This window comes from Mycteria americana, chromosome 1, assembly GCF_035582795.1.
Source record: "Mycteria americana isolate JAX WOST 10 ecotype Jacksonville Zoo and Gardens chromosome 1, USCA_MyAme_1.0, whole genome shotgun sequence".
Classification (NCBI taxonomy): Eukaryota; Metazoa; Chordata; class Aves; order Ciconiiformes; family Ciconiidae; genus Mycteria; species Mycteria americana.
Genome location: NC_134365.1, coordinates 104,381,513 through 104,399,826, shown reverse-complemented (window position 1 = coordinate 104,399,826; position 18,314 = coordinate 104,381,513). Strand labels below are relative to the sequence as shown.

Genomic DNA, 18,314 nt, shown 5'->3' with positions numbered 1-18,314 from the left:
GGGAAGCTAGTTACGTGCCCGGCTCGGGGGGCGGGCCAGTGCGTTCCCTGCTCGGATAGGGCGCCTGGACTTGACAGATCGCTCCACTGGCCAATCCTCGCGGAGAAGCGGGGCAGCGCCGGGGCGGGGGCGAGGGGGACGCAGAGGTGTGTGCGAGTGACAGCGGCGAGGCCCTATCCCGGCGAGGGAAGGAGGCTGCGGGGCGCAGGGGGGCAGGCCCGCGGCCGGGGGCGGACAATGGGGGCGCGGGGAGGTGGCGGCAGGAAGATGGCAGCGGCCGGAGGCACTGCGGGGCGCCCGGCGGCCGCCGCTCCCGCGCGGCTCCCCTGCTCGGCGTGGCTGCTGGCTGCCGCCGCTGCACTGACCGCCGGTGAGTGAGTGAGTGAGTGAGTGAGTGAGGGCAGGCTGGCCGGCCGGCCGGCCGCTGCCGCTTGCCCCGGTAGGGCTGTGCTCGTAGCCTGGGCGGATCTTGATGCGGCGGGGAGAGCTGCCCGACCCGACCCGACCCGAGGCGCGGCAGGCGGCGGCGGGCTGGGCTCGTCGGCCTGGGTCGGGCCCGGCGGGGGCCGCCCGCGCCCATCCGCGCTCGGGAGAGAGGGGCCGGCCCGGCACGTGGAGGCGCCGCCGGGCCCTCGGGGCTGAGGCAGGCGGAGGCGGGGCGGCCCTTCCCCGGCCCGTACCTCGCCCCCCGCGGAGGGTGCCGCTCGGGGGGTGAGCTCTCCCGGGGAGGTGACCCGAGGCCTGGGTCCAGCCGGTTCGTCCCTTTAAATGCCGCTCCCGATCGTCATCGCCGGGTTGCCGGAACGGAGGGCGATTTCGCGGTTCAGATTCGGCCCCCTCCGCCTCAGTTGGCGGGGCTCGGACCGGCGCCGTGGGTGCGTTTCCCGCGTGGCTGTGGGAGCCTGCTCGCTCCCCTCCCGGAGCGCCGGCGGCAGGCCTGGCCCACGCGGGACACCCGGCGTGCCCGGGCGCGCTGCGCGGCCCGGGTTCGTGAGGAAGAAGGAGCCCTGTCCCGGGGGGAAGGGGAGGGGGGGAGGTATGCCTCCCCCGCGGGCCGTTCCGGGGCCTGCCTGGGGCAAAGCCCCGGCGTGGCCTGGGCCCGGTGGTGCCAGGGGTGCCACGGGCGTGATGCGTGGCGGCCCCGTAGCAGCGCTTGCCGGTTTTCTCTTGGTTGGTCATGAAGTCAGAGGACGCGAGTTGTCTTTGTTGAGGAAGGGCAGAGCGCGGCGTGGAGGTGACCGGCAAATGGGGACGCTGGGGTTGTGGTAAATGACTTAGAAAAAACACCTTTGATTTGGTCAGTGGTGAAGTATTTGGGTGGAGGAGTAATTACATCAGCCAAAATGAAGTGCTTATGACCCCTATAGATGGAGAATAAGTATAAGGCTATGGAGCAGTAGAAATGGCACGGGGAACACTTAACTTTGCTGTGGCTTATATTCTTACAGGGCAAAGAGTTCTATGTTTCACATATCATTCTGAAATGAAAAGATCGTATGCCGTTCCCAAGGTAGCTCAGTGTGTGTAGGTACTAGGCGCGGACAATGATGGTACGGCACCTGAGGATATTTTTGGTTGGCAATACTTGCTCAGTGGGTAAAACTTTCCGAAGTATTTCAGTAGGAATCATTAAAGAATCCTGATGCCTTCTCAGTTCATATGTCTGGAAAACCGTGTAAAACTATAAGTCCTTCTGGAAAGAGGTTTAATAAGGAACTGTGCCGAGTGGTAAGAAACTTAAAAGTTCTTATTTCCACATAGCATTGCTTGGATTTGTTTAAGACTAGTGCATTTTGCAATAAACATAAGTAGAGATTGTTAAGGCTTGCTGTATATCTTCAGAGACAGCCTTAATATTTAGAATTAAGTAGGTACATATGATATATACATAGCTTACAGTAAAACGAAGTTCTTTGAAAATAAATATGGAGACAAGAGAAGAAGGAAGCGTATTTCCCCTGACCACAACAAAAGGTACAGCTACAATAATGCTATGGGTAGCTGGGAGTAGTAGATCGTTCTACAAAGTCTGAGGTATGTAACCAAATACAGTATCTTAAAACCAAGCAAAGCTACAAGGTACTCTTTTGGAAGAGACCCTCCCTAGGGTGGAGACTATCTAAAAAGTGAGATTGCAATTTAAAGGAATAAATGGGTGTTAAAATCACTATCTTATCTGTGTTGAACTGTGTTTCTGTCCCCATCCCTACAACTGTTGATTTTTTTTCTAACTCCAAATCAGAAGTTATTCCCATGTTGGCTTCCTCTCTCTGTGCTTATACTGCACATCCTTAATCCTCCTGTCTGCTTTGAAAAGGCACTTTTTTTTTTTTTTTGTCCATGTGTGCAATTTGCACAAGGTCTACATCTTTGCACGGGAATAAGTGACAAGAGTGCAGGCTCTTCACCTCTATTGCATATGTAAAGTAACTTGGTGATTGTCAGGGAAAAGATTACCTTCTCTAGAGTTTGGGGTTGTGAGGAGTCCCGTGTAATAAATACACTGCCTTTTGGCTTGCATGTGTCATTCTGGTTCCTGCTGTTTTTCAAGGACCCTCTTTCTGTTCCCCTTTCCTCATGCTGGATTTTCATCTAGTGAGAGGTTCAGAAATCAAAAACTGCCAAGCAAAAGGGCAGGGGCAGAAGTGGCATTTTCAGAGGGGTGTTGCCACTCAATTGCTCGGATATGACGTGTGGCTGGGTAATGTGCTGCATAGCTTAGCTGCCGTGGCTTGTGGCTCCTCTTCTGCCTCTTCATATGCTTGATGGCAGACCTGTTTCCTGTGGCCAATAACCTGCAGCTAGACAGAAGTATTACTTGGGGGGCTGTGCTATTCAGGCCTGGTTTAACATCACAGTCTGCCAAGCCAAGCCAAGCAGGTAACCGTTGCTTCACAGCTAAGTACAGATAACGGGTTTTAAGCTTATTTTCTTGTGTGTACCTGCATGTGTTCATTAGAAGTTAATCTTGCTTGTTTATGCTCAGTCATCTGAAAACCTGATTGCTTCATTTACTTGTAGGAATGAAGGATCATTGTCAAATGTACTGTTTGTGATCCTGTGAACATTTGTGGCATAAGCAGTTGATCTAGGCATAATCTCTTGTATGGGTGGGTAAGCCTTGAACAACTAGTCAAGAGTATAAAGAAAATTAATTATTTTGCAATCCTGAATTTGTAAGCCATCTAAGTATCACTTAAAGTGATATTGTATCTGTGTTTAACATGAGGGTGGTGCCTGATTGCTTCTGAAAGTCTTAAAGAATGCCTAGATGTTACTGGAAAGAGTATTACTGATGTTGCTACTATTCTTTTTTGATGCCAACAAAGCCCGATCTTTTTTTTTTTTTCCCCTTCTCCTACTACCTCTTTTATACACACTCACATACATGTGCACATACACACAAGCAGTAACAAGCAGAGGAGTATTGGGATGTTAAATAGCTTTAGTGCTTATTACTGGTTTGAGCTCACCTGCACATTTCAGTTGCTGCTTGAAATGTTTCATGAAAATAACAGTGTAAGTCAGGGTTGCAATGCTCACTTTGTGTTTGTGCCAGGTTTAGTCAGGATTGCTACGTTCACCCCGTCAGAAGCTGTTAGTTCTTTTAAGCTGAGCCCACTGATGCTGCAGGTAGGAAGACTTCCTTGCCTGCAGCACTAAGTGGGTTCTGCAAAAGGAAAAGGTGATGAGGTGAGTAAACTCTTCTCTCTGCTGGCAGAGTTTACCAGCTCTCTGCTGGTTGAATTGAGGGTTGGACTACTGCTCAGGTCACCTTGCTTGCAGCAGCAAGTTCTTGAATATGTTGAAAGGGCTGTAGTTTAATATTTTGGTGATAAAATGTGGTTTAGTGCCACCTTGTAAAATGACTAGGTTCTTCATGACCCCGGCTACCCGACAGTCCTCTACCTCTATCTATGTAAATAACAACGTGCATGGCTCGTTCGCTTGTTATCTGTCTGAATTGCAATTGATTGTGTTAAACGGCAATTCCACTGTCTGTCTGTGGACTTATCTTATCCTGACTGATAATAGTGGATGGTGAATGTCCTGTGTAGCATACAGGGTACCTTCAGTCTAGATGGCGGACCAAAAAAATGAAACCTAGTTTTACAAGGCAGACGTCTTGTACTGTTTGATTTGAAAGATTTTAATCTGAATAGTTTCTAATAAATTATTATTTTGCTAGAGAGGCGCTATATAGATCATCGTGAAGTCATCTATCTAAAGCTTATTATTAGCACTCATAGTGGGAGTTCTCTGAGTGTGATATGAAGTGGTTTGATCATGTATGGCATACATGGCTCTCTCTACCACCTACATGTAATTAACTGATAAGTTAACAAAGTAAAGAGTCTTGTATGCAAAAAAAATTATATTTTTTTTAAACTGTTGAACGCTAACTCAGGATATCCTAGGAATACATCAGAAAGCTGGAAGCTCTGGGTATGAAAACATTTACATCCTTACGGTTTGTGTCTTTCTTTTTTTTGTGTGGTTTATTTATCTTCATTACTTTGCTGATCTGGGTTAGCACGACCCCGTGTGTAGTGATTAGCACAATGGAGAGGATGCTAGCGTCATGTGTAAGAGGAAGCTGTGGCGGGAGAGGACAAGAAGTTCTGAACTGGCTTTGCTGCTGGCGAAGAGGCTTGGAGAACTCTAACTTCAGTGATTTATTCTTATCTTGGAACAGCAGTTACTTAGAAGAGCAAGTGTTTACTCAGACAAGAGTTTAGCAGCAAGCTGTACCCATAGCACAAATGCTGTGGTCGTGCATCTTGAGGCAGGGGCAACATCAGTATTGTTTGCTGTCTGAGCTGGTTGAAAGATGACCCTTCAGCCAGGTGATTGCCCTTAGTTCCACTGATTCCCCCCCCCCCCCCCCCCCATCTAGTTTAACTTTAAAGTGGCAGGATCATTCTGTTACTTGTCCTGAATAAGCCATTTTTTTTTTTAATTGAAGATGTTTATATCAAGTAACTGCATTGGTGCTCTTTTTGGCTGGGATAGAGTTAATTTTCTTCATAGTAGCTTGTATGGTGCTATGTTTTGGATTTGTGATGAAAACTGTCTTGATAACACACCAGTGTTACTTATCACACCAATGTTACATTGGTTACTTGTTTTACATTGGCTTACACAGCACCAAGGCCGCAGCGAGGAGGCTGGGGGTGCACGAGGAGTTAGGAGGGGACACAGCTGGGACAGCTGACCCCAACTGACCAAAGGGATATTCCATACCATATGGCGTTGTGCTCAGTAATAAAAGCTGGGGGGGGGTGGGTGGGAAGGAGGAAGGGGGGCTGTTCGGAGTTGTGGTATTTGTCTTCCCAAGTAACCGTTATGTGTGATGGAGCCCTGCTTTCCTGGAGATGGCTGAACACCTGCCTGCTGATGGGAAGCAGTGAATGAAAGCTTTTGCTTTATGTATTAAACTGTCTTTATCTCAACCCATGAGTTTTCTAACTTTTACCCTTCTGATTGTCTCCTCCATCCCGCTGGAGGGAGTGAGCGAGCAGCTGGGTGGGGCTGAGCTGCCCACTGGGGTTAGCCCGCAATATACCCTTGTATATCGTTCCCTTTTGCTACTGTGCCTTTCAGCTCCTGCATTTTTGTTTACCTGTTGAGCTGGCACTTTCCAGTTGGTGCTGGTGCTAGGTTTTGGCTTAAAGTGCGTAAGGAAAACAGGAAGGCTAGTTGTTCTCGTGAACTCTCTTACCTCCAGCTCTACGGAAAAAGATGTTTTGCAGTACATTTGCTGATGCTTTACACACACGATGTTAAGGGGCATTAAGGGAGCTTGCCCTGAAACATTGGTTACACCCTACCTTCAGTGTTTAAAATCAGATCGAGGTTCTGATCCTTAAGGGAGGGTTAAACCCTGGGCAGTGCAGCAGTTGTGTGGGTGGTGGCTGGTGGCACTTTCCTAAGTACTTTCACTTCATGATGTGGAGGTGAATCAGGGCAGGTGAAGTCCAGGTAAGCGAAATGGCCAGTGCCGGAGGTGTTTATCTTCGGTTGGCGGCTAGCCATCTGTTATGCTTTTCAGTAACTTGGTTTTGTAATGCGTGTAAGTGAAAGATGGTGAACAAGGCTTCCTCTTGGTAATAAATTCTATAAAGCCCTATGTGTAGCAGGATTTTTAAAATCTAACTGGTTGCTGTGTCTTGAAGTTTTCTGATAGACGTCTTACAGGATTGCTTGACTCTTTCAGTGTAGAAGGTGTTGAGATGATGGCCGCGTGGAGATGCTGCATACCCTGCTTCTTGACAAAGTCAGCACAGGCGTGGACGAAGGTGCTGCTCTAATCAAAGGGATGGCTCTAGAAATGACCTTGTATGTGTGAACTGGGGAAGTGATGTAGAATATACTACAGGGGAGACCATAAACACTTCATAAAAGAGAAGTCTTCCTGGGAAGAGCCAGCTGAAGCGGCTCCTGCTCAGCGCTTCCTAACCTTGCTCAGTTGTTGTACAAATATGGTGTACAGTGGACTGGGTTAAGGTGTTGGTCTGGTTTAAAAGAAAACAACGGAAAAAGGGCTGTTTTGAACATGGATTAGTTCCTGGTCAGATTCATCACGTTATAAGTGGGCATGGGAGCTATTTAAATTGGCACCACCACTGACAAATTCTTGTGAAACAATGCTTTGAAATACATAGCATGGGCTTTTTCTTTTGGTTTTGTGGTTGTGCTACTGCAGGTTGTAGCTAGTTATGAGTTTGCTCAGCAAGTAAGTTAGCAAGTTTGGTTAGCAAGTAAGTGTAAGATTGCTGGGAGCGAGCGAGGTGCCAGAGGTGGCTGCAGGCATTCAGCAGTTGGTGGAGCAGTAAGGGATCTGGTCCTCAGAGAGCTTTGGATTTGCTTGAACTGCTGAAAGTAAGTCTCTAGTCACACCAGAACGGATTGGCCGTGTGACTGAGTACCCTGTTAGCTGAGAAGGGTAATCACCTGGGTGACTTAATTTCAGCTGTCTCTATCTCCTTGCTCTGTTAAGTGATGGCATTTTATTTAACAGGTTTTAATCAAGTCCCTCCCTACACAGGAAAAAATCCTGTGTTCACCTTTCAGGCTGGTGGAAATACCAATACTTGGCAAGAGATGGACATGATGCTGGGTCAGGAATGATGACAGGTGGGAGTGACTGGTACTGAAATGCTACTGATACCTTGGATGGTTCAAAGTGCATCTTCTGCATATGTTTCTTGGTGTATATAGATTTGTTGTCACTGAGTTGGTTGCAACTTTGTGGATTGATTATTGTAAAAGGGGGAAAAAAGGGCAGCTTCTTACGTCTGTTTGATATGTAGCTTTTTGCACTGTATCTCCTCGTGAAATTTGCGTATCCACATCCTAAATTCTACTGCCTAGTTTGTTTTGGAAATTGGTAGTTGCCACACTGCTAATGCCAGAGTTTGTCAAAAAGATGCTGCACACCATCAGCAGTTGGCAAAATGACTGGTATTTTTAATACAGTTTCACTTGGAATAGTACTAATAGCCGGTGCTGACCTAGAGAGAAGCTTTCCTTCCAGCCAGTTTCCATCTCTACTGTCCACACCTTGGGTTTTTGTTGTTGTTGTTGTTGTTTGGTTGGGTTTTTTTGTCTACAACTTCTGATCCTTAATACTCTCATTTCTTTAGTAGACATTGTGACAGTTTTAGTGGATAGCTATAGTAATTCTAGGAAATGTTTGTGATGGTGGGATGCTTTCTTCACTCTCTCTGCAATGTGTGCATGTGTACCCAGCTTCTCTCAGTTTTTAGTTAAGCAAGCTTAATTATAACCTTTTTTGTGAGAAAAACTTGGTGTGTTTCAAGGACACTCTTCTAAGATGTACTCTTTATCTTCTTGTTCTGTGTAGCCCTTCTTTAATCTTAATTCGTACTCTTTATCTTCTTGTTCTGTGTAGCCCTTCTTTAATCTTAATTCCCATTTTCTGGAATCTTTCTTTGTGCCCAAGGAGTAATCTGCTGTGTTGTTAGTGACTATGTTAGTATTGCAAGATTAGAGGCAGAACAGCTGCCATCAGCTGTTCCAGTTACCCTTTGCACTTTGAATGGGCTTACTTAACATGCCCCTGTGGGTTTTTCACTGTTTTGGTTTGATTTTGTCAACAGGAACTGTTTACTTGAATTTGAACACTTGAACAATTTGAACTGTTTACTTGAATTTGTAAACTTACTTGGTCATGGAAGGAACACCACTTAAGGGCTGTTGAATAGAAAAATATCATGTCTGGTTTGGAAAGTACCTGAGCTGCTGATTGGCATCCCAGTGTCCAGCATAGGTAGGGAAATATTGTTTTGTGATGCCCAAGGAAAAGTTACTAGAACAGGGCTAGATGTTATTGGCCTTGAGACTAAATATGCATCTGCCCAATCCTGACATATGACTGACTCTGTAACTGGTACATGAAGCAGTGCAACTATAATGCCTACTTGTTCATGGATCTCAGCACCTTTACAAGCATCTCAATTTTATGCTTTCCAGATTGCGAGAGTGGTACACCAGTAAAATAATTTCCTCGGGATCGAACAAGAAATCTGTGGCCTGGCTGGCAAGGGAGCTCAGACGTTCTTTGCTGTTTCTCATGCTTGTTCCTCATTTCTGGTTAAAAACATGGACTTTGGAAGTAAATCTCAGCATAGGTTCTTCTGCTGCTCCTTGGTAGAACAATGAGCAGCTCTGCGTCATGTGGAGGAGCCCACTTGAAAAACTGACTCTATAGCCTGGGAGCAGAAGGTGGTACAAAAGCTTAGTGACTCTGAAGACTTGTCCTTAAGCTCTGTCAAAGTAGGTTCACGGAGGTATGCAGGGGTGATACACATTGGATGTTATTGAGTGCTTTGACACAGCCTGCTTAAGGCTTATCAGTGAAACTGTTTTCCTTTGACTTGGGGTGACAAGATGCTATTTTTTTCTTCATCATTGAGTCAGGCAGAGCTTAGCTGAATGTGCAAAGAGGCCAAGAGAAAGTGAATGTTGTGTTAGCAGATGCTTTTCTGAGCTTGTCTCTGCTCAGGGGATGAACATTCCCAGCAGCAAGGCAGCAGGAGGTGGTAGGTGTTCATGGGCTAGGTGTCAGCAGCTTTTCTTTCTGTTTCGTAGAGCTGGTAGGGTGCTGCAGGACCGGCTGTGTTACTGAAGACAGGAAGCTCTCTTTCCTTCAGCAGCCTGAATTACTTGATGAGATTGGCAACCTGGGGAGCTGTTGCGGCAGCAGCAAAAAGCTGTTCTGGTGATTGGCATTTGAGAGTGAACTAAGCTCTTCTGCCTGCCTTTGAGGCAGTGGAATTTAGTTTTAGTGGCTTTGAAACTTAGATGTCAAGATTGGTTGGTGTAACTTTGTTTAGTCATAATTTCTGTAGCTAATGTTGCTTTGTGTCATATATGAATGTATGGGGTGTAGATGTCAAGGTTTTGGTGGTGGTGGGCTGCAGGGACAGTCTCCATGAGGAGAGGCTGGGGCTGCCTTGTGCCTGACACAGCCAGTTCCAGCCAGCTCCACTGGTCCCACCGCAGGGCATGGCTGAGCCCGTCAGCTGAGCTGGTGGCACTTCTGTGATGATGTTTAAGAAAGGACAAAGCATCACAAAGCACCGCACAGGCAGTGAGGAGTGAGGGGAGAAAAAGTGTGAGGAACAACACTGCAAACCCCAAGGTGAGAGAAGGAGGAGGGGAGAAAGTGCTCCAGGCGCTGGGGCAGAGATTCCCCTGCAGCCCGTGGAAGTTTTGGGAGAGACCATGGTGGAGCAGGTGTTCCCCTGCAGCACATGGAGAGGACCACACTGGAGCAGATAACCACACTGTGGCCCATGGATGAGCCCAGGCTGGAGTAGGTTCTCCTGAAGGACTGCAAGCTCATCGGAAGAACCCATGCTGGAGCAGGGAAAGGTGTGAGGAGTGAGGAGCTGTTTTGGACTGACCACAACCCTCCATCTCCCCCTGGCTGCCTAGGAGTGGGGAGGGGGTAGAGGAGATGGGAATGAAGGAATGAAGTTGAGCTGGGGGCAGAAAAGGGGTGGGGGAAAGGTATTTTAGTTTTTGTCTTTGTTTTTTAGTTTTTGTCTTTGTTTTGCACCATCCAACTCTATTTTAATTGGCAATAAATTAAATTAATTTTCCCCAAGTCCAGTCTGTTTTGCCTGGGACAGTAATTGGTAAGTGATCTCCCTGTCCTTATCTCTACCCATGAGCATTTTCGTCTCATTTTCTCCCCCTGTCCTGTTTGAGAAGGGATAGTGAGAGAGCATCTGGAAGCCAGCCAAGGTCAACTCACCACAATGACATGCAAGAACATATTTGTAGAAATATATATGTATATATATGCATTTTTATATCTATACACCTAATAAGACTTCAGACCAGATAACACCATGATGATTTCTGGCGCGGAGATGGTCAGACAGTCTATTTTTTGTTATGCTGATGTATGTTGCTCCTTAATACTTGTGTGTTGTCCTTATGAAATACAGCATGGTTTGCTCCTGGGTGGAATGGCTGGCATGGATTTCACTTCCATGTTAAGGCTAAATGATGTCAATGAATTCTTTGCATGGAAATTTGATCCAGCATCTGGATGCTTTAACAGATCTTGTGGAGTTTCAGAGGAATGATTTGGGCATGTTTACTCCTGTCTATTAAGACCATGAAAGCTAGGATTTCTCCACCAGGTGTTTTACCTACAGTGAAGAAATGATGGCCTATGGGGACATAAGTGCCTATAATTGCAACAGGGGACTATAACTTTGTGCTGGTTTTCTGAAATGTTTTGTAGGGGTCTTGCTGCTGTTTCATGCTGATTGTATGGGGAAACTGCTTTGTGGGAGAAAGAACTAAATGTCATGCAACTGTAGTTGAGAGTGATGTCGACAGTAGACTTTGATGTTGCACAACATGCTTGACGTTAAGAGTATTTCTTAATGAAACCACTGTTTTACAAGTGTATATTGTTTTTGTGACTTATGACCCCTAGCCATTAGAAAATTCCACATCCTCCTTTCTGATAAAACTTCTGGGCTGCTGGGGAAACCATAGTGAACATATCGATGCACTGACTTTTCTGTTGTTTTATTGAGACCTTTAAATGTGAACTGCTCAGACTCTGTTGTATTAATGCATTTCTTTCTATTTTTCTGATCTGCAACTGTGTCATCAACTTGTTACCTCTAACAGCCTGTCTGAATCTTTTAATCTTTCTTTCATCAGACTTTTTGATTATTTCCTGATCTTTTATCCATAAGAGACTTTATTTATATATTATATAAACAACTGTATTACCAGGCATCTTTAAGATAAACGAAGCAAGTTGCTTGTATTAATTAATAAACCGATGACTAGCCATTTCAAGAGGAAAGGAGCGTAACACTTTTCCCAGTGTAGGAGGGGAACCATAGCAGCTGTAAGTATCCAGTATTTAGTGATCTGATAAAAGTTTCTGCTTAGGCTGTGTTTGTGCTTGTGGAAATAAGATGCCTGTGATTACAGTGTTGTTTGCATTCTTGGTTTGTTAGGACTCCTAGTGATCAAGCTGAGTTAGATCCAGGGGAATCGAGTTTATTTTGGTGTGTTCATAGCCTTAATTAACAGAACTTTTTCATTGGCTCCAAGATGTCAGTGGAGACTATGGTCTACAAATAAATTTTAATTATCTGTGTGTTAATTAGTGTAAATCTTCAGTGCAAGGAAGGATTTCCTTGTGATGTGCTACCCAACCAAATTTTCAACCTTTGCCTAGTAGAGTGGGGGCCCTATTTCTGTATACAAAAATGTAGAATAAAAACAATTCTTGCCCAAAAGATATATATTTTTTTTTAACCAGGATGAAACAAGGGTAAGCAACCAGGGGATACAAGTAAGAGTAGGAAGAAACACTTCAGCTTTAGTAGGCATTGATCTCCAGCACTGGCAGCTTAGGCACTGTTGGATCTATACAGGTGCTGTTACTAAATGTTTTGGAGGCACTTAAGAGAGCTTGAAGGAAGTGAAATAAGTTTGCAGTTTTTGAGCAGATCCTCCCAAGTGTGAAGGACAGTGTTTAGGAGAAGGTACTACAATGCGGATTTGAAAAGTCTGATGAGATTGATGCCATAACATTGTTGGGGACAAGAGTCTCTTAATACTGAAAGAAGGATGAGTGCTTGGGTGCTTGGTGTCATTTAAATGACTGTGGCATGCATAGGTGAATCTCTATAACCCCCTGTAACCATGTTATGTCAGCTCATGACCTTGTAACTTGTTTCTGGGGAGTGGACCATAACTTGTGTATTATTGTGTTTAATCGAGGATATAGCTTTGAATGTAAGCAGTTAGTGGTAGCGGACAAGGGGAAGAATCCAGACTTTGACCTGTAAGATAGCCAGTCACACAGCCTGTGTCTCCGTGCAGATTAAGCTGCCAGTGCATGTGGCTTGGTGAGTCTCAGCTGACCTGGCCAAAGATATCCTGGAGAGGACACCTGTGAGGAGGACTCCCATCAGTGTGTTGTAGACAGCAACTGGCCATCTTCTCTAAGAGTTTTTTGATCAAGGTGTACCCCATTTCAAAGATACCAGTTAAATTCACTTACCAGTGCAATGCTGCAGTCTTTCATGTTACTCTGGTGAAAACTGTAAGCTTGACTGCTCTTAAGCTCACTGAAAGCTAAATAGTTAACCACAATTTGGTTAACTAACTAGATGCAAACTCTTGTGGTTATGAATGCTTGTCTGCTATCAATTCTGAATGACCTTATCTTCCTATACTTTGCTGCTTGATAACTGTAAAGGCTTCCTCCACAGGGGTGATTTCAGAGCAGTATATTGTTGCCACTCTTAAGACTATCAGTGACAGCATAGTGCCTGGGGGCTGTGAGCTGGGCCAGGGCTGAACTATCTGAAAACGTGGCTTTGTCACTAGTTTTGTGTGACCTGGCAGACATGCTGGTATTTTACGAAGAAATCAAGAAGCTCTGCATCTTCAGATCTGCTTAAGCTACTGGAGAGCTACACCTTCAGAGTTAGGAAGGTCTTGTTCATTCTCAGCAAGTAAGTTAAGACAGTATTAAATCAATAAAGTTGATTAGGTGGCAGTGCTGTATAATGAATAATGCTTGCTCTGGGCATGCGTATGTTGAGTAATACATCTTCTATAGTCAATTCATGATGAGTAACAGACCAATAAGTATCGCAGTTCCTGGTAACCAAACTGCTCCAAGGGTGACATTAAGAGTGTATGAGCTCTGTTTTAGTCCCATTTAGCATGAGCTGACAACTTAGCATTGACAAAGATGTCAGACTGAGACTGTTCTTTGAACATAAGGAGACAGATCCTGAGCAGAGACACAGATCTGAGTAGTCAGTGCAGTGATGAGAGCTGAACTTGTTTTGCAGATGAGATCCCTGAGACAAGATACTGGGGAAAGAGAGGCCTGAGAATAGAGAGAGCGTTGATGAAGAATGAAGATCCATGATGGGAACAATAAGAAAAGATTAGTAAGTAAGAGTAGTAAGATTAGTAAGTTAGTAACAGTATGAGTGTTGTGTCCTATTTCAAGAATAGGAGGATTGTCTGAGGAGGAGGAGGAGGATGGAGTCTTTTCATTGAAGCGTGGGGCTGACAATTTAGCTGGTGAGAGTTGACGTAATTGGAGTAAAACTGCTCCAACAGCACTAGAGATGAAAAAGAAATGGGCTGAAGAGGCACAGGTGGTTTTCTTCCAACGATTTTGGTGGTAGGTGAGAAAAATAGAAGCACCTTTCTGCTGAAAAGAAGAATTAAAGCAATTGGAGGCTGGAAGAGATATTCAGAGGGAAATATTGGGGCTACGGGCAGTTGGATAGGGTGATGGGATCAAGGAGGATCTATGGGAGGAGAGCAAATGTTTATCTTTGCCCTACATACCTTGCAGACCTTCCCTTGCTAAAGCTCTCTTCTCTCTCAGACAGTCTCCTGTGATAAATTTTTTCCTCTTGAGAGGAACTAAGGCTGAGTAAGCTCAAGGAATGGAGCAGTGGGTAAGTGTGGCTGGAATATGACTCAAAATTCAACTTTCTCCAACTGAAGTATTTAAATAGATGGAGGAGCTGGAAGGAGGATGTAGTCCTGGCAAATGTGGAAAGAGAAGGAAAAGAGCTAGAGCTGGAAATGATCCATGTGGATTTTATTATGGCAGAGGAGGCCAAAGAGTTCAAGGTAGTGGGAACTGCTACCATATAAGTGAAAGTATGGGAGTAGAGGGCTAAGGGTGAACAAATGTCAAATGTTATGACCTCTCTACCACTTCCAAACAATCACGTTAAGATTTGAGGAGCTTATGTATCATGCTGTAAGACAACAGAGCCAGGAAAATTTTTTTTGAAGCAGTGCACACTGAAAAAGCAAATAAAGTGAGGGACTTTTTTTAGGCTGGGGGGAGAGATTGAGCAAAGAAAAACATGAAGTTGAGACAACAATAGGACATAATGAAACTTAAACTTGCTGGAAATACCTGCACAAGATTACATAGTTCCTGCCTTCCCAGACTGTAGGGGGAAGTTGGATTTTTTTTTTTTTATTTTGCTTTGCTACAGTTCTTTCATGGGTTGCTAGTGAGTTAGGACAGTAACTTCTTCAGATTAAGCAGATCTGTGCTACCCACTGCCTCTGTGTGTGGCAAGGAGTTCTCCGTACCACGTACAAGCAGACAATGTCTGTGCAGACTCTTTTCCTCCTACACAAATGCTGAGGGCATCTTGCTTGTTTTATGCTTGAAAGGGAGGCTTGTTCTGTGGCTTGGACTCAAAACAATGGATTTTAGGTTTTTTTCTTTTCTACTCCATTAGCTGGAAAAAATATATAAAGCACAGCAGCTCTGAGTTCATTTCATTGAATTGCTAGAGCCTTTGTATGTTCCAGATAAATATTTGGTAATTGTTTTACAAAAGAATATTTTTTGGCCCATAGTCAGAGTCCGTACAAGAGAAAGGAAGTTCTGATACAACCTCTTGATGAAAATCCCGCTTCCCTAGGGTGCAGTTTCCCTTTCACTCATTTGAAATGAGTGCAATGATGACAGGGGAGTCCAAGCTATCAGGGATAACCTGATGGGACTGAGGAGGTAGTGAGTTTGAGAAGTGAACACCGTGGACTCTGAATGGCAAAGTGAATGAATGGTGGTTTCTTCTGGTTTTGGTTATTGTGATTAAACTGATATGCTTAATTCTCCCACCCCTGCAGTGCTTGCATGCTCATTCCGTGTCCCCTGGGCATGTGCTCTGCCTTCCCCTGGCTTGCAATGCTGGTTGGGTGAGAGACAGCGGTTTGTACAAAGCCATGCACATAGTGATTGTTGGGTGTACCCAGATGGCCAGGGTGTTTTCATCTCTTTCATTGTTCAGCCATTTCATTGACTGAACTACAGCTTCCAGAGCTCGCAGGCAGTCTGCATTGCAGGGCCAGCTGCTGCTACCTGCTGTGTTTGTGGCCCTGTGCCGCAGCTGGTCAGCTGGAGTTGCCCAATAGACTCAGTAGTCTCGGGGCAAGGGAGGAAGACGGCAAGTGGCACAGCTCACGTGAGTTTTGTTTTCTTGGGGAACGAGGCTTAAAGCCGCATATGTAAAATATGGTTTCTAAAATTCTCTGTGGAGAATGGGCTTTGCTTAATTTTAAGCTCCAGTAAAATAACCTGGTTTATGGCAAATCTATACCTTAGGATGGCCTTATCACTTGAAAGAAGCTTGCTGTCTAACTTTTGAAGGCTGCTGAGCTGGTAGCTCTCACTGACTAAAAGCATAAACCCCATGATTTAAGGACGAATGTAGGTGGGTTTTTCTTTCTTTTTTTTTTTTTTTTTAACTGTCTTTGACTGGAATCCTTCTCTTCAGTTTGCCTTCTTCAAGAGCTAGTTTATTCAAAGTTGAGAAATAAATCAGCTAAGATACTGAAGAAGCAGGAAGGCTTGCTTTCCTCTTCTAATAAGGGAGGAAACCCCATGAATTTAAGATATTGTAGCCCAGAAACATAGAATCATGTGATCAGAAGCAGATTACTAGTACCATCTGTATGCTGAAAACCGTGGTTTAATAAAAATCGAAACTTACGTTTGGGTTACTGGGGGCACTTGTCACATGTGCACCTAGTCGCAGGGATTTTACAGGATTTTTGCTTTCACACGGACGTGGCACAAATGCTGAAAGACATTCTTTTTGTGATGTCACAAAATCATGCTTTGTTTCTTAACATAAACTTGAATGAATGTACAGGTGTATCTTCATTAAATCTGGATAGAGATAGTGTCTTTGCAGTTGAAAAGGTGCCAGATAAAGAATATGTTCAACAGGTTTTCTGAATCACACTGAATTTCACTTACTCTGTAGGAAACCTACCAGTACAAGCACAATATTAACCTTGATTGCTTTAAATTTGGGGGTGGTTGTGGTCTGCTTGCTGTTTTGACCGTGCATAAGCATCATGGTAGAAAAAAATTAAACTACTCTCATGCTTCTGAACTATAGGTGAGTGATTATTTATGAGGTCTTGCACATGAAGACCTTGAAGCATGCCAGAGAGCAGAAGCAGATGGTGTAGCTGGGAGCCAGAGAGGTTTACTCCTCAGCTTTCTGGAGGTGAGCTTTTGTTCTACCTACAGCTGAGAAAAACTGCAGATGGGAAACAAGATGTGAGCCAGAGAGGAAACTGAGTAATTGCTGGGACCAAGATGTTAGTTCCTCTGATGGGGCTTATTTATTACAATGTCTGCTGGCAGCTAGTAGGAAGGAGTTTTAAACTCATCCTTTGCACCATAGAATTGACTTCCACAAACTGTTGTAGAGGAAACATCTGTGGATGGAAAATGTCCTGTAACAGATAATACAAGGAAAGAGAAGTGAATTGGCCTGCTCTATACTTGTTTGTATTACAGGTATAATGCAATGTCTGTGCACACACTTGATGTAGGAGTTGTTGATGTCTCTTCTCTTTTCCCCTTACAGGCAATGTGATATGAACAGTTACCACTTCAACTTCCTGATTCTTGAAACATCACTGATGCTGCTTGTTCTCCTTCTTTCTTCTCTTTACCTTCCCCATACAGTCAAAGTATCAGCAGTAGAGGTCAACACACCGGAGGAGATATTTGTGGAGAATGGGACAGACGCAAAGCTTCCATGCACATTTACATCTGTGGAGGTGATCAGCAGCGCAGCATCTGTTTCTTGGAGTTTTCAACCAGAGGGAGCCGCAACTCGTATCTCAGTAAGGAATGGCTGTAGAGGAACAAACCTGGGAGGGGAGGCTGTGATAAGTGTGCAGAGGTCTTCTAGCTGGTTCTGAGGAGCAAGCAAATGTGGATTGGAGCATCCTTCCATGTGTCTTGTCTCCATCACTGTGATTTTAGGGGGGCTTTTTTAGAGTTGTTTAAAAGTATTGCCATATGCTAGATCTCTGCAAAGACTGGAGTGTGCAGCGGCTGTGAAATATAGTAGTACTTTGTTAGTCAGAGGAGGGGGGTGTTGGTGTGGTAGCAGAATGTATGAAGCAGATGAGCATCGAGGAATCTTCTCCTAAGTTCTGTATCCTCTTGCACTTGAAATGAGCTGCGGAGCTGTGCACTGAATGATATTAGTCACAGAATTTGAATTACCACTATTACAGTCTTACATTGGGAGTTGTGCATGCTGCTTATTTTCTGCTTGTGTACTGTGTAGCATCTATTTGAAAGGGTTTAAAATAAGACCAGTCTCCCTGGTTTCAGAACAGAATTGAAGTGCTCAAATCAGTAAGCAGTTACATCCTCATACTTTAGTTATTTGACGAGTAAAAAATCAGACTAGCAAGCAACTTAGGCTAATAATAATTGCTATCACTCATTTCTGTATGTTGAGCCCAAGTGTTCTCAGATCCTTCGGGTGTGAACCTTCAAAGAAGTGGCTTTGGTAGGTTGTTAGCTGTCTTCTTCCTCTGTCACGTAAAGTGTGCACGTCTGAGTCTGAGCCCTGTGACACTTCTGCTTCCCTCTGATTCCTTGCGCAGAGTGAGAATTTAGAGGAAGCAGAACAAGGGACTCTGGGGCAGTAGGAAAGATGTGGGGACAGCAGGTTGCTCAGCCTGTCAGTGTTTGTCTCCTTCCCTCTGCTGCAGACATGAGATCATTTAAACTCTAGGAGCCCTTCAATGCTCAGAACAGAGATGATCCAAAACAGTGTATGAGCATCTTGCTCACTACATAGACCTCTGAAGAATGAGCTTCTGAACTCTCAGTCAATAAATATTTAGTTTTGAAAAGGGAGCTCTTCTCTTTGGGAAGCCAAAGCAGTAGCTGGGCAAAAGCTTAAGGAAGTAGGGCACATTTC

General features: G+C 44.7%; 1 protein-coding gene across 3 annotated transcripts in view; it reads left to right on the top strand.

Annotated features, from left to right (window-relative positions):
* Positions 1-229: 229 nt before the first annotated feature.
* MPZL1 (myelin protein zero like 1) overlaps positions 230-18,314 on the top strand; it is a 38,688-nt gene continuing 20,603 nt past the window's right edge. The window contains exons 1-3 of one of the 3 annotated variants that reach the window (XM_075515870.1): positions 241-370; positions 16,479-16,589; positions 17,057-17,217. In XM_075515870.1, coding sequence (XP_075371985.1) covers positions 16,523-16,589; positions 17,057-17,217 — 228 coding nt within the window. In that variant the 5' untranslated portion in view covers positions 241-370; positions 16,479-16,522. Of the gene's footprint in view, positions 371-16,478; positions 16,590-16,955; positions 17,218-18,314 lie in introns of those variants that run through there. The other 2 variants (XM_075515858.1, XM_075515863.1) reach the window with 2 other exon arrangements.